Source organism: Lissotriton helveticus, chromosome 1_1 (assembly GCF_964261635.1).
Source record: "Lissotriton helveticus chromosome 1_1, aLisHel1.1, whole genome shotgun sequence".
Classification (NCBI taxonomy): Eukaryota; Metazoa; Chordata; class Amphibia; order Caudata; family Salamandridae; genus Lissotriton; species Lissotriton helveticus.
The window spans coordinates 1,920,190,545-1,920,208,849 of record NC_136057.1 but is presented as its reverse complement, the minus strand read 5'-3'; the positions used below and the strand labels follow the sequence as shown (position 1 = coordinate 1,920,208,849).

At 51.2% G+C, this 18,305-nt stretch overlaps 1 protein-coding gene across 1 annotated transcript in view; it reads right to left on the bottom strand.

The window, feature by feature from the left end:
* RGS8 (regulator of G protein signaling 8) overlaps positions 1-4,477 on the bottom strand; it is a 366,769-nt gene extending 362,292 nt beyond the window's left edge. Inside the window, exon 1 of the mRNA XM_078659241.1 lies at positions 4,248-4,477. Coding sequence (XP_078515367.1) covers positions 4,248-4,477 — 230 coding nt within the window. The remainder of the gene's footprint in view (positions 1-4,247) is intronic.
* Between the last annotated feature and the right edge of the window lie 13,828 nt (positions 4,478-18,305).

Sequence of the window (18,305 nt, the reverse complement as noted above, 5' to 3'; positions counted from 1 at the left end):
AGTTAATGCCAAAAGAAATGTCATGATCTTTCTTAGTTTTTCCTATACGTTTTCTCTCCTGCTGCTGTATGCATACCACCATAGGGCTGATAAGAGACCAAGGGCCAAATCTAGGTAAATCTGATTTACCGACTCTAGAATACCGAATTTTACTGATTCGGTATTCTAGATTCGCTAAATCAGATGTAGGTAAAAATTCGGTAATTTTAATTACCGAATCGATATTTACAGATTCGGTAATTGCCATTGATTCCTATGGGCCTACAGGCCCATAGGAATCAATGTCAATTACCGAATCGGTAAATACCGATTCTGTAAAATTACTGATTTGTCAAGAGGGACAGGGTGTCACTTTGACACCCTGTTGCACCCCTGATTTTGGCTTGTGTGCCATGTGACACACATACATGCCCTAAATGTGTGCCACATTGCACAGGTGTACATGCACAGATGTGCATGTATACAGGAATTCGTTATTTACCATGAAATAGTATTTCATGGTAAATAACGAATTCTTAAGGGCCTGGGGCCCTGTTTTCAGTGCCACCTACATCTAGATTTACCGATTCGGTAAAATTACCGATTCGGTATTTTACAGAATCGGTAAATTTACCGAATCGGTAAATTTACAGATTCTGTAAATTTTAGGCCCCCTACATTTCAATCACCAAATACCGGTCGGTAACAGCCGAAATCGGCCGTTACCGACCGGCATTTGGCGACCTACATCTGGCCCCAAGAGAGAAAGAGCATCACAGACAGAAGACCGAAAAAAACTAGAAAGGGAGAACCAGCGAGACGGAAAGAGCTACCTCTACAGACACTGTAAGAACAAGTGAGAATTAATGAGTGACAAACACCTAGTAGTGCTCCGAACTTCAGCACACGAAATCTTTGGTTGTTGGGTCTGGTTGTCCAAAGATGGTATGCTGCTTACATGTATGGTTCTTTGAGTGAGGTCACCTCAAAGAGTTGAGGCAAGGAGAGGGGAAGGGAGAAGTAGGAAAGAGAAACCAGGCGAGAGAAAAGGAGGAGACACAATAAAGGGAATCATTAAGAATCCTGCGGATGGGGTGGCTTTCACCAAGACAGGGGTGTCTCGCCCGATTGAGCAACAGTGCCTTGTGGGTAGCAATCCTTAGGTTTCTTCCCTACAGGCAGTGAAGGAAAATATTAAGATACATAATTAGAAAACACTGTTTCAGATATACTGCGGCAGACCAACAGGAGTCTTGGAAACAGGAAACTGTCCACCCACTCTGCAGTGTCCAACAGTCAGAGCTCTCCTGAGCTTAGGATAATAGGGAATCAGAGAGAGGGGGCCTGGACTTCTGAGAGAGGAGAAACCATCAGGTTTAAGACATGAGGGCTTCAACCATGATGTAAGAGGAGAAGCAGTTGTCTTAGCAAGAGAGCAATGCTTGAAATAGAAAATTGTAAGTGTAGGTATTTATTGATCTTTAGAGTACTGTATATTGTAAAATCAAATGAAGTTACAATTCGGATTGCAAGGCCTCTCTATTGCGCCTTCTTCCTTGCTTTCACCAACACAGCAGAACTGAAGACGTAGTTAACTAATTGTTTTGACACTGATGTCTCCCATTTGGCAAAACCCTTTGCAGTTTATTTTCGATTTAACCTCACCTTTCCTGTGAGAAGCAAAGTGTATACTCGGCTCTTGAGCATTCTCCCAAGAAGTCTTGCTGTATGATCCCTTCATCTTGCACAAGTTACAACTTTTAGAAGCAGTGAGAGGCGAGCTCACACACGAATCTTCACTCGGTCTCTGAAAATGGTTCCACCCCCACCGTGCACAATCTTTTTGAGTCTATTTGGGCCAGGCTGTGCCCCCTCTGCTCCCATGCCTCACAACACTGTGTCTGTTCGTGAGCTGGCAGAGATGGCGAGCACACAGCTCCGGATGACACGAGAACAGCTGGGCTGCACTTCACAAAGCTCAGCTATTAGAGAACGGCGCACAAGCCCAGCTCATTTCCAAAAGCGGCACCAGGCAGGGCAGCTCTGAGAGGCACAGCGCCTCGAAGGAGCGAGGCCGCACTCTACCTGCTTCTTTCTTCCTTTTCATAGATTGTGAAGGATAAGAACTCCTGGGTGCAGTACCTTTCATTGTCCTCATTGTTCATGACAGGGGAATAAGCAGATGTCCCAGCTGATGGTTTCTTAGCTTTAACCAGGGTCACTGCCATTGTTCGGTTCTGCAGCCGCAGCGCTTTCTGAATAATTACTGATCTGACGTATTTGCCATATAATCTATTGTCTGCTTCATATTCTGCGTTTTAGCTAAAAACTTGTTTTGAATTCAAACGGATCAAAAGTTAATAACAATGCGGTGGCATGTGATGCTGTGCAGTAGAAGGCCCTTGCAAAGAGTGGCGTAGTTAGTGTGTTTTGGGCGCTTGTGCAGAGAAGGAAACGGGCCCCTTGATCGAAATTTAAGCTGTGAAATAAAGAAATAATCAAGGTCCAGTAAGGCTTCAGGACTCTAGATCCCGGTGCCACTGCATCTGCTGCACCAATTAAAGCTGTACTCTCCTGTTTAGAAAGGTTTTTTTCAGTTGGTTATTGTACTCTCCTGTTTAGAAAGGTTTTTTTCAGTTAGTTATTGTACTCTCCTGTTTAGAAAGGTTTTTTTTCAGTTGGTTATTGTACTCTCCTGTTTAGAAAAGTTTTTTCAGTTGGTTATTGTACTCTCCTGTTTAGAAAGGTTTTTTTCAGTTGGTTATTTCTGTATTTGAGTGCTAAATTGGAAATAAAGAGGCGAAACCTTTGCCCAGTGTTAGCATGTAAAAATAACAAAATAATTAATATTAATCAGAACATGCGCTGAATTGAGCTGCATAATTTGCATTTTATTGTCGCATAACTTAGTGACCTCGGCCACTTAATTTGCTCCTCCCTAGCCCATAATTCCAGCAGCCTTGGTTAAAATGCATTTCACCTTCCACCACTGTTCCCCGTCACCAACCTGACTCCAGACAACCTTTTATCCTGTTTCTCCTCCCATTTCTTCCCTTCCCTTTCATGCAGTTCATTTTTCCTCCCGCCTTTCGCGTTCCTTCTATGAACTAACTTGCCCTCTCACTCTTTTCCCGCCAAGCACTGCGATCAAAGACATGATTGCAGCATACTCCTGGTACTACTCACGCACGACACCTAAACGCTTCTTGCATAGATCAACATCAAAATACAGCAGCACCCTTCCTACCACGCACTACTTCGTCGACTCACTCGTTGTCGCTCCGACAGTGCTCCTCAGCGCCTTCCAAGGGGTATAAAGCGCTATATTAAAGCGATCACAATTACGCTTCTTTGCTCTTTCGCCCCTTTCTCTCGAGGCTCGTTTACGTGCATGTTCATCCCATTCACACTTCCCCGTCCCTTTCCTTTCAGTCATACCTTCAGTTTATTTCCCTTTCTCTCTCACTGACTGTCCTTCATTTACAGCCTCCCTCGCGCCCACACTCTTCCTCCCGCCCCCATCAAGCTCTATGTTCTATTCGTCTGTCATTTCTTCACCCATGTCTATCTCCATCTATATACTTCGCAACTCGATCGTGGTATATATTGTGGTTGTATATCGTTTCTCTTGGCTGCTGTCCCCGTTTGCCCCTTCAGTCTATTCACAGCTTCTCTGACGTCTGCACTCCTCTCTTCATTCCTGAGCTCTTCTCTCAACACCTCCCCCTTTCATGTTCTCGCCCTTATCTTCTCTCCCCCCTCTCTCGTCACCGTTACCCTCCCCTATTCCTTCCTCCCTTCTTGCCTCTCGTCCTTGCACATTGTCCTTCAACCCCTTCCCCCTTCTCCTCCCACGTTATTTTCTCAATTTCATACTCCGCGACTGTCTACCTGCTCTTCCCTCATCTCCAGCGCCTACGAGCTTCTCTCCGCCCCTCCAGTCTTCTTCCTTTCATCTGCTCCTCTACCTTAACCCCCCCCCCCCCCACACACACACAGCTCTCCCCCGTGATTGTGCTCCACTGCGCTCCTTTGCTTGGGGTGCACCGCTCCCCCGCAGCCTGACCGGCAGAGACCACCAGTATCCGCGTGCAGAGCGCCCCGCGCCTGTCTGGAGATGCTGCTCACTGCTGCCACACTCAAAACTTGCCCACGGACGGCCCTCGAGCGCGCAGCCGCGCCATGGCAGCGGCAGCGCCTAGAGGCACTCCAGTGGGCAGAGCGCGCGTCCTGCGGATACTCAAGGGGACAATCTTAGGAGGCCTCACCTGTCCTGCGGGCGCGGGCAGGCCGCCGCGCGCGCGTGCTGCTGCTGCGGCTCCAGCATGGCGCCGCCGTCACTGGCAGAGCTCGGGCGCGCCGGGGAGCAGGGGAGGGACCCGGGCCGGACCACGCGGTACCGGCTCCAGGACAGGAGCAGCAGGCCGGCCGCGCTCCTGCTCCTTCTGCATGTCACCATGAGCGGGAGGGGATGCACTGTCTCTGACAGACGTGACATGCAGCCTGAAGGGGATGTGGTGGGGCGAGCGCGCGGGTCGCACAGGATGGCACCGCATGCTCGAGTGGGCTTGTTGGGGGAGCTGATGCTCGCACCGCCAGCGCTGTGTCGTAGGAGCAGGGACGAGCCTTCGTCACGCGGGGAGAGGAGGCGAGAGAGTGTAGGAGAAAACGAGCAATGTGAGAATGTCACCTCTTGCTGAGAGAACAAGGCCCCAGGGACTTCGCGAATCGTTTATGCTGCACGTGTATAGGTGTAAGGCTCTCATGTAAGGCTCAGGGCTTCTAAACTATCCCCTTAGTGTGACGAGAACGTATTATTGTTGTGGCAGGCGTATTAATTTTTGCACAAAATCAGCCATTAGTATGGCTACCTTCTTGCCATCAGTTTGAGTGATTTGACACAGACCACAGCTTGTGTGGGTTATGTATGATCTGTTCACCAGTGTTGTATTTGTGATTTTATTTTTCTTGTGCATTTCTGGTGTATTGACCATTGACTGGTCAGTGATGTCTGGAGGTGTCTGGAGGTCTGGTCAAGGCGTTTTGGTGCTGTTTTGGTTCTTTGGCTTGCCCAATATGCCTCCATGTTCCTATGTAAGTGAGTTATCTGGAGCCAGTCAGTCAGTGTAGTTTGGAATGATGCTATTCAATTACTCACCTATTTCAGCTTTGTGGGGTCGGAGTAAGGGGTCCTAATTAACACATTTGTCTGTTGGTTGACATTCAGCGTGCCCTATTCATGCAGTGTTGGATGTGTGTTAACTTACTATGTTGAACAGGGCCGGTCCTAGGATGTGTGGGGCCCCAGTAGGAATAGGAACATGCGAGGCCCCTATAATCTGCCCAAGGTGTAACCTGACAGGAAGTGACATCATAGGAGGTAATATTAATTGGCCATTAATTATATGGCACTGTTTAAAGCCGCTTTGATAGAAGCTACTCACCTAGTTTGGATATAAGTAAAATGGTTAAAAATAGCATTAATTATCCTAATAAAATACGTACATATATTTAAAATCACTAATAAGTGGAAATACATTACATTAATTTAACTTAGTTATTGTTCTCTTGAATAGGATGAATGAAAATGGTGTGCAAATCGGGCAGCCTGGCACTAAGGGATGTCCAAAGGAGAGGTGCAAACCTCACTAATGTGGAGAAAGGACAGTTTTAAGTTTTTTTTACGAAAGATTGGAGTCAAACCATAGCTCATGAGGGAGAGAGAGTTCCAGTCCTACACAACGAGGAAGGAGAAGGATATGCCACCAATCAGGGCCATCTACATTTTTAAATAGCACAGGAGTTTGGATGTCACAGAGTATACGATTCTGGAATGAACATACAGAATGCTGAGCTCGTCACACCACACCTGTTTTTAGAACGTTCAGCACAGCGGGGAAATTATCCCCGTGTGCGAACGTTCCAATGGCTGTGACGAGCCCTGCTCAGCTCGTCATGAGGGCAGCTCAACCGTCCCTCATGACGAGCTGAGCTCGTCAGCAGCACACAAGGGGTTAATGCAATGCACAATGACAAATGCCTTGCCTTGCAGATAGAGGTTTTCAAACTGAAAAACCCAGCAGACAGCAGGAAGGTGAGAAGAAATAGCATGGTGATGCAGCAGTCTCAGATGAGCCCAGCACTGTTCTGAATGATTTGAATGGTACCAAAGGCTAAAAGGCAAATAGCCCAAGAGAAAGGGCATTTGCATAATATAGTGAGAAGATAATTGATTGCACAGCAGCTTCACTGTCGTGAGAGGGGTGAAAAGGGATGATTTTAGGTTGCTTATGGATGTATTAAAAGCAAGTGGATGAAACATGGTTCATCTGTTCCGAAAAAAAGAGAAGGTGCTGGAAAATGAATCCAAGATTTATTTGCTGACTCCGCCAATGTGGGCGATTGACCTACTTCCACCAGCCACCAATGAGAACTGCATATGGTATGAGATCCTTTAAAAATGAGAACACTTGATTTGTCACTATAAGGTTTTAACAAATTTGTCTTCATTCAGAAATCAACTGCTAGCATACAAGTCCAAACATATTCTTGGGCAAAGACAGATTGCCACTGAGGGAAAAGATGGTTGGTTATTGATATGCACAAGATATCAGCAAGAAACCAAAGGACTGTATGAGTAAGGCTAACTGGGAATGAAATAGATTGAACGGCGGAGAACCAATACATTCCACAAGTCAGTGGTTTAGTACATAATAGAAACAGGTGGTGAGTGGATTGTTTCAGATTTCTCAAATCAGATAGAGGTTAGCCAAACCTTAAATTCCAGGTTGTACTTGTTGAACTTGAATTATAAGCACTGGCTGGGAAACAGTGTCAAATGTGGCGCTACGGTTTAGTAGTATTAAAGCTGCCCTAACTCCATGATCAAGAGTCACCCACACATCATCTTATACTGCACAAATGCTACCAGGGCCGGACTGGCTACCGGGCAGTTGTGTGTGCTGCAGAGCAGGGGGATGATTTATCCGTGGTGTGGGCTAATTTAGTTGATGGGGACCTGCGTGCGCTGTGAAATAAAAAAAGCAAAACGAATTTCGTTTTGCACACACAGGTCCCCATCAACGAAATCATCCCCCTGCTCGCCAGCACACACAACTGCCCGGTGGTGCACGACATAATATCGACTCCAAAATATCGTTTGGACAGAATATCGAGTCAAAAATATCGTTTGGACAAAATATCGACAGGACAGAATATAGACAGCCAAAATATAGTTTTTAAGGTAAGTGAAGTAATATCGACTGTAAATAATATAGAAAGTGAAAATATGTAAGTATATAATATAGATAGTTAAAAAATTCGTTTTTATTTTTAGGGTTCAGGGTCAGTTTTGGGTTTTTGGGTAAAGGGGTATTTTTAGGGTTCAGGGTCAGTTTTGGTTTTTTGGATAAAGGGGTATTTTTAGGGTTCAGGGTTTTTGGGTAAAGGGGTATTTTTAGGGTTCAGGGTCAGTTTTCAGTTTTTGGGTATTATTTTATTATATTTTGTTACTATATATATATGTTTTAATAAATATGAAATAAAAAAAATATTTATTTATTTTTCATTAATTATTTAATTATTATAAGTTAATTTAAGTAATTTTAAGTATAGTTTAGTAATTAATTATTAATATTAATTTAATTTAACACTGTTTTTAGTAAATACGATATTTTTTACAACTATATTTTTGTAAATGATATTTTTAACTCGATATTTTTGTACTTACCTGTTTGTAGATAGAAACTCGATATTTTGACTGTCGATATTTTGTCAACGATATTTTTGATGGTCGATATTCTGTCCCTCGATATTATTTCAGTGATCCCTGCCCGGTAGCCAGTCCGGCCCTGAATGCTACTTCAAACTCCTAGAGTTGTCAGAAGCCAACCAGCACATTGTCAATGAGTAAATTACGTTTTATGAAAGAAATTTGGAAGTTGGCTTGTTTTTTCTAGATTCAAATTTCTCTTGCTGATTCTTCCCCTTCTAACTTCCACCTCTCCCCTCCTGTCTCAGCCCACCCATCCTCTTACATCTTTCAGTGGTCCTGCTTTCTTCCATCCACCTCTCATCAATAGTTCTCTCTCCACTCTGCTTATGTTCCCTTGCTGGTTCTGTCTCTCTTATATCCACACATCTTATTCCTACACCCCCCTTCAACTATCTCTTCTTTCCTTGTTCTGCTTCATTTACATCCACCTCTCCCCTTCCATCCTCCTGGAGCATCTTATATTTTCTTGTTGATGCTGACCCTCTTATATAGAACTCCTCTCAATGCTTTACTCTTTTTCTCATCTTTCCCTCAACTTTCCTTGAGTGAATCCAGACATATAACACAACAACTGACTTACATCTAAAAACAGTCAGGAGTATTGGTTTTGTCAATGGCTGTTATCTGTTTAAGATAAATGAGTAACAACAAAAAATTATTTTACTTTCACCCTGTCACTGTTTTGACCTTTGCGTACCTCCTTCACACACATTTGCACAGAATCTCAACTGCAACTGGAATACGGGACTGTTACTCTGTGTGCTCTGCAGAAAGGCCATGTATTGAATGATCATTGTTGGACCTGGCCTCGTGGCGTGGTCCTACCCCTCCCGCATGGCGGACCCGGGATGACATCGGCCCTCCATCGACCCGCTGTCGCCCCTCCGGACACCACCCTCAACAAACTCTCGACGAGAGCCGCCCCTGGCAGAACCCCGGCTCTCCCCCTTTGGAACCTGGCGAACCCGGTTCGCCCCAACTCTGCAGGTCCGGTCACCACCCCGGGCCACCCTCTCAGGCCCGACTCCATCTTGGGCCCACCACGTCCCGAGCACGTGGCCTCGGCCCGACCCCGGCCGCAGCCCCAGCGAAGCCCCGACATCGTGGCACCAAGATCAACCCAGGTGGTAAAGTGGCCACTTGACGGAGCCCGGAGGAGAGGAGTTTCGATGGCCCTCCAGCCGTCCCCGGACGCCTGGTATCGATCGCCCTCCGGCCTCCCTGGGCGCTGGCTCCACCCCCCTGCTGGGTGTCTGGACACCTTCATCCCGGTCCCTCTGACCCCCAGGCGCGAGGGTCTGGACATCAAAGGACTCCAGACCTATAACTGGGCCAGCCCTAGATCAGGAAAGCAGTTGTATCTGGGAGTCGAAGCCCTGCTGACCTCGTCGCGGCTGATCCTGAGAAGAACTCTTGTGCCTGGAACCTGGAACCTCTGAGCCCTGCTGACGCTGTCGCGGCTCCACTAAGTTGAACCATCCGCCGAGCCCTGCTGACGCTGTCGCGGTTCTACCAAGCTGAACCCTCCGCCGAGCCCTGCTGACGCTGTCGCGGCTCCACTAAGTTGAACCATCCGCCGAGCCCTGCTGACGCTGTCGCTGTTCTACCAAGCTGAACCCTCCGCCGAGCCCTGCTGACGCTGTCGCGGCTCTACCAAGCTGAACCATCCGCCGAGCCCTGCTGACGCTGTCGCGGCTCTACCAAGCTGAACCATCCGCCGAGCCCTGCTGACGCTGTCGCGGCTCTACCAAGCTGAACCATCCGCCGAGCCCTGCTGACGCTGTCGCGGCTCTACCAAGTGAACCATCTTCAGAGCCCTGCTGACGCTGTCGCGGCTCCCGGCACCCCCCCAGCTCGAGGATTGAGAGCTGTGCGCAGGGTTTCCTAGTACCCGCTGGTACCAAGACTGTCCCGCTACCCCCTTCCCCGGACATTGAGACTTTGTTGGGATCCCACGATCCCCCCTGTACCGATTACTGCAGAACCTTGCCTTTATTCTTTATATAAAGACTCTTAAATCTACTCTTGTGTGGTGTCTCTCTGTAGTGGTGTGATTGCTCGGCTGTTACGATAGTAGGAGAGGAGCCTCGCCAAGGAGGCCTCTCGACGGCGCTCGGCCTATTCCATACAGAAGGGTGGGTTTCGGGGCGGCAGTCAGACATCTTCTGCCTCCCCTGGAATCGCCTTTCTAACATTGGTGGCAGGCGACGGGATCCGAGCCGACGCATATCGTACAGCGAACAAATCGCCCACTACTAACAGAGACCACAGCAACCATGAGCGAGAAAAAAGCCGGAACGACCGCAGAGTTCCAGAAGGAACTACTGGAGGACTACCAACATAAAGAACTCAAACAATTCTGCAAAAACGTAGGTATCGCTACCACCGGACTAAGCACAAAAGAAGATTTTAAAGAAGCGCTGCAAAACTGGGTGGAGGCCCGAGAGACACCACCCCCGACCGGAGGTGAACCGGTCCCAGACGTGCACCAGGGGACTTCCGCAGCCCCCGTAGAGGAGAGAAACACCAACAGAGACCCGGGCCTCTCCCACGAAGAAGCCCGAGAACGAGAGAGAAGCCGGCTCCACGAGTTGGAGCTCTCCCGACTCCGGCTGGACGGAGAACTCCAGTTAGCGGAAAAGAAAATCGCCCTTGAGCAACTACGGCTGCAAGGCGACCTGGATGAAAGACGGAGACAGAGCGAACTAGAAGAAAAGAAACTCACGTTCGAGCACGAGCGTGGCCTCGAAGAGCTGGAGATCAAGGCCAAGAGCGAAGAAGCTGGCGCCGCGTTGCTCCGAAACCCCCCGCCTCCTGCCGACCCGAAGGTCCACATTCCCAAGGATGTCGTCAAAGAGTACTACAAAAATGACGACATCCAGCAGTGGTTTAAGGCCTACGAAGTCGCCATGGCCGCGCACCGCATACCCCGAAAAGATTGGGGTGCCGGCCTATGGGGGAGATTCGTCAGCGAAGGAAGGGACACCCTGCTGGACCTGGCCGACGACGTGATGTCCTCCTATGATCACATGAAGCACGACCTGCTCACCCGGTATGGACTCACCCCTGAGGTGTACCGGCAAAGATTCAGAGACTGCAAAAAGATCCCCGGTACTACATGGGTGGAGTACGTGAACTTTTACAGCAGGGCGCTAGAAGGATGGATAAAGGGCAGCAAAGTGTCCACCTACGAGCAGCTGTTCGACCTCATCGTGTGGGAGCACCTCTCCAACAACTGCTTTGTCGAGCTCAGACAGCATCTACTCGACAGCAAGCTGACCGAGCCACGGAAACTCGCCGTCGAGGCCGATCGATGGGTGAGCACCCGGGTCCCCCGGACCCCGATAGGAGAGTCCGGACGGAACACGCAAGGGCACCCCCGCCAGCGAGGCGGCGGAGGAGGCCAGAACCGGAGCCGAGACTTCCCGCCTGCGCCGCCCCGGAGTCCACCCCGGGGGTCGCCCCAGAACCACACTTCACCGTCCCTGACCCGACGAGGGGCCCCCCCAGCACGACCGGGGCCCCGCCCGAACCTTACCTGCCACAGATGCCAGCGGCCTGGTCACTCCGCCAGTGACCCCCAATGCCCGATGAACCAGCGCACCGGCGTTGCCGGACCTCCGAACCGCCAGATCGCTGCCGCAGCCCTGGGAGAAGGAGGGCAGGAAGAAGAAGAGGTCTACAACGAGGACCAGACCGAGTGGGAGCCAGCCGCCATGGCCCTAGTCTGTCTGGGCGAGAGAGACATGATTCCCCGGGCCCCACTCCCGAGCAACACCCAAAAGTACCGGCAGTGGGTCAACATTAATGGGCGCCGGACCGAAGCACTCCATGACACCGGAGCCAGCGTGACAGCCGTCCGCTGCCACCTGGTGACCCCTGAACAGATACTACCGAATGTGCTGTGCCCCGTGCTGGCCGCCGACAATTCCGAGACCCTGTGCCAGAGAGCCCGCATCCCCTTCGAGTGGGGAGGGGTGTCGGGCATGCTAAAGGTAACCGTCCGGGACGACGCCCCGTGGACTGCCTTCTCGGAAACGACCTTGAGAGTTCCCCCTGGGCCCAAGTCGAGCGGAGAGAGCATCTGGGGATGCTGGGACTGCCCGAGTGGGTTTGTGTGACGACCCGATCCATGGCAGCCCGGGCCCCAGCGCCGGCAGAGGCCACCCCGACCGAAGAACAGGAATGGCCCGCGCTTCCGCCACCCGCCATCGATGAAGAAACCGGCCTTGAGCCCGGGCCATCAGGGCCCCACCACGAAGACATCGCCGAGCTCGGCGACATCCCTGAACTAAGCCAATGGCGCCAGGAAGGTGGTCCCACCCAAGAACAATTCCGGCAGGAACAGAAGACCTGCCCCTCCCTTGCGGGGACCCGGCAGCAAGCCGCAGCTCAAGCCGCCGGAGACACGTCGGGGTCCCACTGGGTCTACTGGGACCACGACCTCCTATACAGTGAACAGAAGATCGCGGAACTGGGGGCCAGCCGAGTGTTGGTGGTCCCCCTACGATTCAGAGACTTCCTCCTGAACCTGGCACACGACGTGCCCCTCGCCGGACACCTGGGGCAGGACAAAACTTACAGCCGCCTGGTGACCCACTTCTACTGGCCCAAGATGCGCAGCGACGTGAGTAATCACTGCAGGACCTGTCCGACCTGTCAAGCCAGCGGGAAGAGCGGGGGAAAAGCCAAGGCCCCGCTCCAACCCTTTCCCGTGGTGACAACCCCCTTCGAGCGAGTGGGGATCGATATTGTGGGGCCCCTGGACCCCCGCACCTCACAGGGACACCGCTTCATCCTCGTCCTGGTGGACCACGCCACCCGCTACCCAGAAGCCATCCCCCTCCGGACCATAACGGCCCCCGTGGTGGGCCGAGCACTGATGGGGATCTTCTCCCGAATGGGATTCCCCCGAGAGGTCGTGAGTGATCGGGGCACCAACTTTATCTCGAAGTATATGCGGTCCCTGTGGCAACAATGCGGGGTCACATACAAGTTCACCACCCCGTATCACCCTCAAGGGAATGGACTTGTGGAGCGGTTTAACAGAACACTCAAGGGGATGATCAAGGGCCTAGAAGAACCCCTACGCCGCAAATGGGACGTCCTACTACCATGCCTCCTGTTTGCCTATCGGGAGGTGCCTCAAAAGTCCCTGGGGTTCAGCCCCTTTGAACTATTATATGGACACCCTGTCCGAGGTCCCCTCAGCCTGGTCAAAGAAGGCTGGGAGGATACAGTCCGAGATGCCCCGCCAGATGTCTACCGGTACCTCCTGACCCTCCGGAACCAGACTCGGAAGTTCCGGGAACTTGCCGAGGCCAACCTTGAGGCCAGTCAGGAGGAGATGAAACGCTGGTATGACCAGAACGCCTCGTCCATCGAGTTCGAGCCGGGCCAACAAGTCTGGGTCATGTCCCCGGTCGAACCCTGTGCCCTCCAGGACAAATGGATGGGGCCCTTCAAAGTGGTGGAGCGCAAGAGCCCCGTCACCTATCTGGTAGACATGGAGTCCCCCAGGAACCCCCTCCGGGTCCTGCACGCCAACCGGCTCAAGCCTCACTTTGCCCGCACGGAGCTGAGCCTGCTGCTAGCCACCGATGACGGGGCCGAAGAAGACTCCGAGCCCCTGCCCGACCTCCTGAAGTACTCTGAAAAAGATGGCTCCGTCGAGGGAGTTCCCCTCTCCTCCGCCCTGACCCCAGAACAGCGCCAAGACTGCCAAGAGCTGTTGGGGCAGTTTGCGGACCTGTTTTCGCTTACTCCTGGGATCACACAGTGGTGTGTCCACGATGTCGACACAGGGGACAGCCCGCCTGTGCGGCACCGGGCCTACCGAGTTCCCGACCGAGTCCGGGCCTGCATCCAGTCCGAGGTTGCCAAGATGCTAGCCCTGGGAGTGGTCGAACCCTCAGACAGTCCCTGGGCCAGTCCAGTTGTCCTGGTCCCTAAAGCCGCCGCCCCCGGCGCCCCTCCAGAGCTCCGGCGGGCCAGACTAACAGTGAAAGCAAGCAAGTGCCAGATAGGCCAAGGGTCCGTGACCTATCTGGGGCACCAAGTGGGGAGCGGCCAGGTGGCTCCCCTCCAACCCAAAATCGACGCCATCGTGGCCTGGGAGCCCCCGGTTACCCAGACAGCAGTCCGAGCCTTCCTGGGGCTCACTGGATATTATCGGCGCTTCATAAAAGACTATGGAAGCATTGTGGGGCCCCTCACCGAACTGACCTCCAAAAGGCAACCACAGAAAGTACACTGGACCCCCGAGTGTCAGACGGCATTCGAGACTCTAAAGACTGCCATGTGCACCGCCCCTGTGCTCCAGGCCCCCGACTACAGCCGAGAGTTTGTGGTCCAAACTGACGCCTCGGAGCACGGCATCGGGGCGGTCCTGTCGCAAGTCAACCCCAAGGGGGTTGACCAACCCGTGGCCTTCATCAGCCGGCGGCTGCTGGCTCGAGAACAGCGATGGAGCACCATAGAAAGAGAAGCCTTCGCCGTTGTATGGGCCCTCAAGAAGCTCCGGCCCTACCTCTTCGGCACCCACTTCCGGGTCCAGACCGACCACCGGCCCCTGCGGTGGCTGATGCAGATGCGTGGCGAGAATCCGAAGCTGCTGCGAAGGTCCATCTCCCTGCAGGGGAGGGACTTCACTGTGGAACATCGCCCCGGCAACGACCACGCCAACGCTGACGGCCTGTCCCGCTTCTTCCGCCTCGACGAGGAGAATCCCCAAGAAGATGGGTGACTCTCCCCGCCTTCAGCTGGAGGGGACGTGTGTTGGACCTGGCCTCGTGGCGTGGTCCTACCCCTCCCGCATGGCGGACCCGGGACGACATCGGCCCTCCATCGACCCGCTGTCGCCCCTCCGGACACCACCCTCAACAAACTCTCGACGAGAGCCGCCCCTGGCAGAACCCCGGCTCTCCCCCTTTGGAACCCGGCGAACCCGGTTCGCCCCAACTCTGCAGGTCCGGTCATCACCCCGGGCCACCCTCTCAGGCCCGACTCCATCTTGGGCCCACCACGTCCCGAGCACGTGGCCTCGGCCCGACCCCGGCCGCGGCCCCAGCGAAGCCCCGACATCGTGGCACCAAGATCAACCCAGGTGGTAAAGTGGCCACTTGACGGAGCCCGGAGGAGAGGAGTTTCGATGGCCCTCCAGCCGTCCCCGGACGCCTGGTATCGATCGCCCTCCGGCCTCCCTGGGCGCTGGCTCCACCCCCCTGCTGGGTGTCTGGACACCTTCATCCCGGTCCCTCTGACCCCCAGGCGTGAGGGTCTGGACATCAAAGGACTCCAGACCTATAACTGGGCCAGCCCTCGATCAGGAAAGCAGTTGTATCTGGGAGTCGAAGCCCTGCTGACCTCGTCGCGGCTGATCCTGAGAAGAACTCTTGTGCCTGGAACCTGGAACCTCTGAGCCCTGCTGACGCTGTCGCGGCTCCACTAAGTTGAACCATCCGCCGAGCCCTGCTGACGCTGTCGCGGCTCTACCAAACTGAACCCTCCGCCGAGCCCTGCTGATGCTGTCGCGGCTCTACCAAGCTGAACCATCCGCCGAGCCCTGCTGACGCTGTCGCGGCTCTACCAAGCTGAACCATCCGCCGAGCCCTGCTGACGCTGTCGCGGCTCTACCAAGTGAACCATCTTCAGAGCCCTGCTGACGCTGTCGCGGCTCCCGGCACCCCCCCAGCTCGAGGATTGAGAGCTGTGCGCAGGGTTTCCTAGTACCCGCTGGTACCAAGACTGTCCCGCTACCCCCTTCCCCGGACATTGAGACTTTGTTGGGATCCCACGATCCTCCCTGTACCGATTACTGCAGAACCTTGCCTTTATTCTTTATATAAAGACTCTTAAATCTACTCTTGTGTGGTGTCTCTCTGTAGTGGTGTGATTGCTCGGCTGTTACGATAGTAGGAGAGGAGCCTCGCCAAGGAGGCCTCTCGACGGCGCTCGGCCTATTCCATACAGAAGGGTGGGTTTCGGGGCGGCAGTCAGACATCTTCTGCCTCCCCTGGAATCGCCTTTCTAACAATCATGTATTCTGGACACCTTTTCGATCCACAGATAGGCACCATGAGAAAGTTTTACTGCCTTCAGCCTCAACTCCAAGCACTCAACTGTAGCCTGTTATAAACACCTGGAGGCGACTCACTACGACTTGTGCCCCATACAAGAGTATTATGTAGTGAAATGAAATACAGAAATACACATCCTGGAAACAGCTAACATGCTTGGGGAATGCAAGATTAAGTAAAGCACATGAAATCTAAACAGGAGTTAAATCGCTGCTATGGATTAACATGCAGCTTGAGACTGGGTCAAAAAATAGACCCATGCACCAAAGTAAAAGTGGCCCCCATTAGTGAATTAGTTAGCTAGAAAAGTGTCCCATGATTGCAAATTAGGGAAGTTTTTAACTTGTAAAGACATGCTGTAAACAGTTTTTGTAAGGTACGGAAGACTGCATAGATTTGATTTTGCTGCAGGCAATGTTTGTTTTAATATCATGAAAATCAACAGTAAAAATTGGCTTACCCGACCATAAAGCAGGGCAACAAACAGCCCAAAAAACAGCCTATATACTAACCTGACAGATTAGACCATCACGCACTGCCTGAATTCCCTATATGCCAGTCCAACCCTGCTACTGTGTTATACATATATTTTACAGGCACTGGATCATTGTTTTTGCAGGTAAAGTTAAGGACATGGATATAGGGCCCGCTAGGAGCCTGTTTCAATGTCTGCTTTAATTTACCACAGGGTCTAAGACTCGAGGGACCCAGCACACTTAAAGTCCTACTCCAGCCACTTTTACATGCTGATTCTGTTCCTCTGCGTGCACCTGTTGTCTCGCTGCCGTACTCACACCCATCTGATCTCCCCTTCGAGTCACTTTATTCCGTTTGTCTTACCTCTTTTATTCACCTCTCTGCTCCCTTTCCCCCCTCATCCTAGGTGAGCCGCTTCCACTGTGATGCAACGTTATTCTATCTTTTGTTGTGCGCCCTGCAGGTTATCCTGCTTTTCATTCATACAGGGGCAGGACGCACTTCACACGTAATGGCTCTTTATTAATTAGTATTTAAGACAGCTTGATTGTAATTTTCTTTCAAGATCAGATCAATATTATTTTTATCCATTGTCGTGGGGTCCTTAAAAGGAATGGGGCCCTTAGTCTGGTGCCTACTTTGCCTATTTGGTAATCTGTAACTGTTCTGAACATCCTACTCGATCCTAAATATAGACCTCTCTGACCCAGTATGGATATGAGAACACAGAAACTGCAGGAACCTGGTTGGTCAGCCCCCAGCTCCAGGGACCAGTTGACTCGCCATTTTACTCAGTTCTCACATCTGGGGAGTTTGGCAACCTAGAGGCATCAGGTTCTGGTACATTGGAGAGAGAGAGTTAATGAGGAATGGCTCAGCAAAGCCCCTTTGCTTCACTGGCAGAGTCTGGTAAGTCCAGAACATATGCGATTACTACTGCCCCAAACTATTGCATACTTGCCCACCACATCCCCTAAGTGCACATCGCTTATCAACCTCTGTCCTGAACAGACTAAATGTACTCCATCTCCAACATGTGACCATCCACAGAAGAACCGCCACTCCTCCACCCAGAATTATTGCATCTGGGGACTCCAGTGGTCAAGCCATGAGCACCCCAGTCCAGCCACAATCCCCAGTAGGAAACTAGACTGGGAGGAGGACCTGGATGTAAGATGTGGCACAGTGCCTATCATGCCCAAGCTTTCCGACGCCTATTAGGTAAAGTGACTTATTTAAGAAACACCATTGGAAGTATACTCCTGCAGCATGGCTCCCCTCAGGGAATGAGAGCAATGCATTTATTACAAGTGAAGAAAACAGCTATATGGATAAGAAAATTAAGATTGCACCAATTTAGAACCAAGCTAGTCAAAACAAGAGCGTGAAGTAAAATATAAAAATGACTAGACTCTGATTTAAGATTGCACATTGTTCAAATAACTGAAATATATATTTTTTCAATCAAAGGCAGTTTTTGGGAGTTAAACAAAACAATGTTTTGCTGTGAGTGACCCATAAACATAGGAACAAGGGGTAGTTGTCAATTAGTGATTGCCACTAAATTAAAATAATGTTCCACAGAAAAAGTGCTTAAGAAAGAATAGTTTTTTATAGGTCATCTGCTCTTTAAAAACACAGTTTTACTTACTTGAAGCAGCAAATGCTCGTGTTTAATAAGTGGCTGATAGTCACGACTTATAGAAGAATTCGGAGAGAAACTGTCAACAATAAAGGCTAAGAGTCATGGAGACTGTGGAAAACGGTTCGAAGGAGACTGGGCCTGAGATGCTACAGCCAGGTCTTCCAGGTCAAGCAGAGGAGGATAACTAATCAGGACGATGGATGGATTGCTCCCCTGCTAATTTAAGCAGCACAAAGGCTGGGACAACTTGCCTCTCAGCTGATTAGTTGAATGGTTCCCATTCTCTCAGTTCATTTACACTTGGCATATCACTGCATGTTTGTTTTGCTCCTCCCTTTTCCTAGTGCGTCCC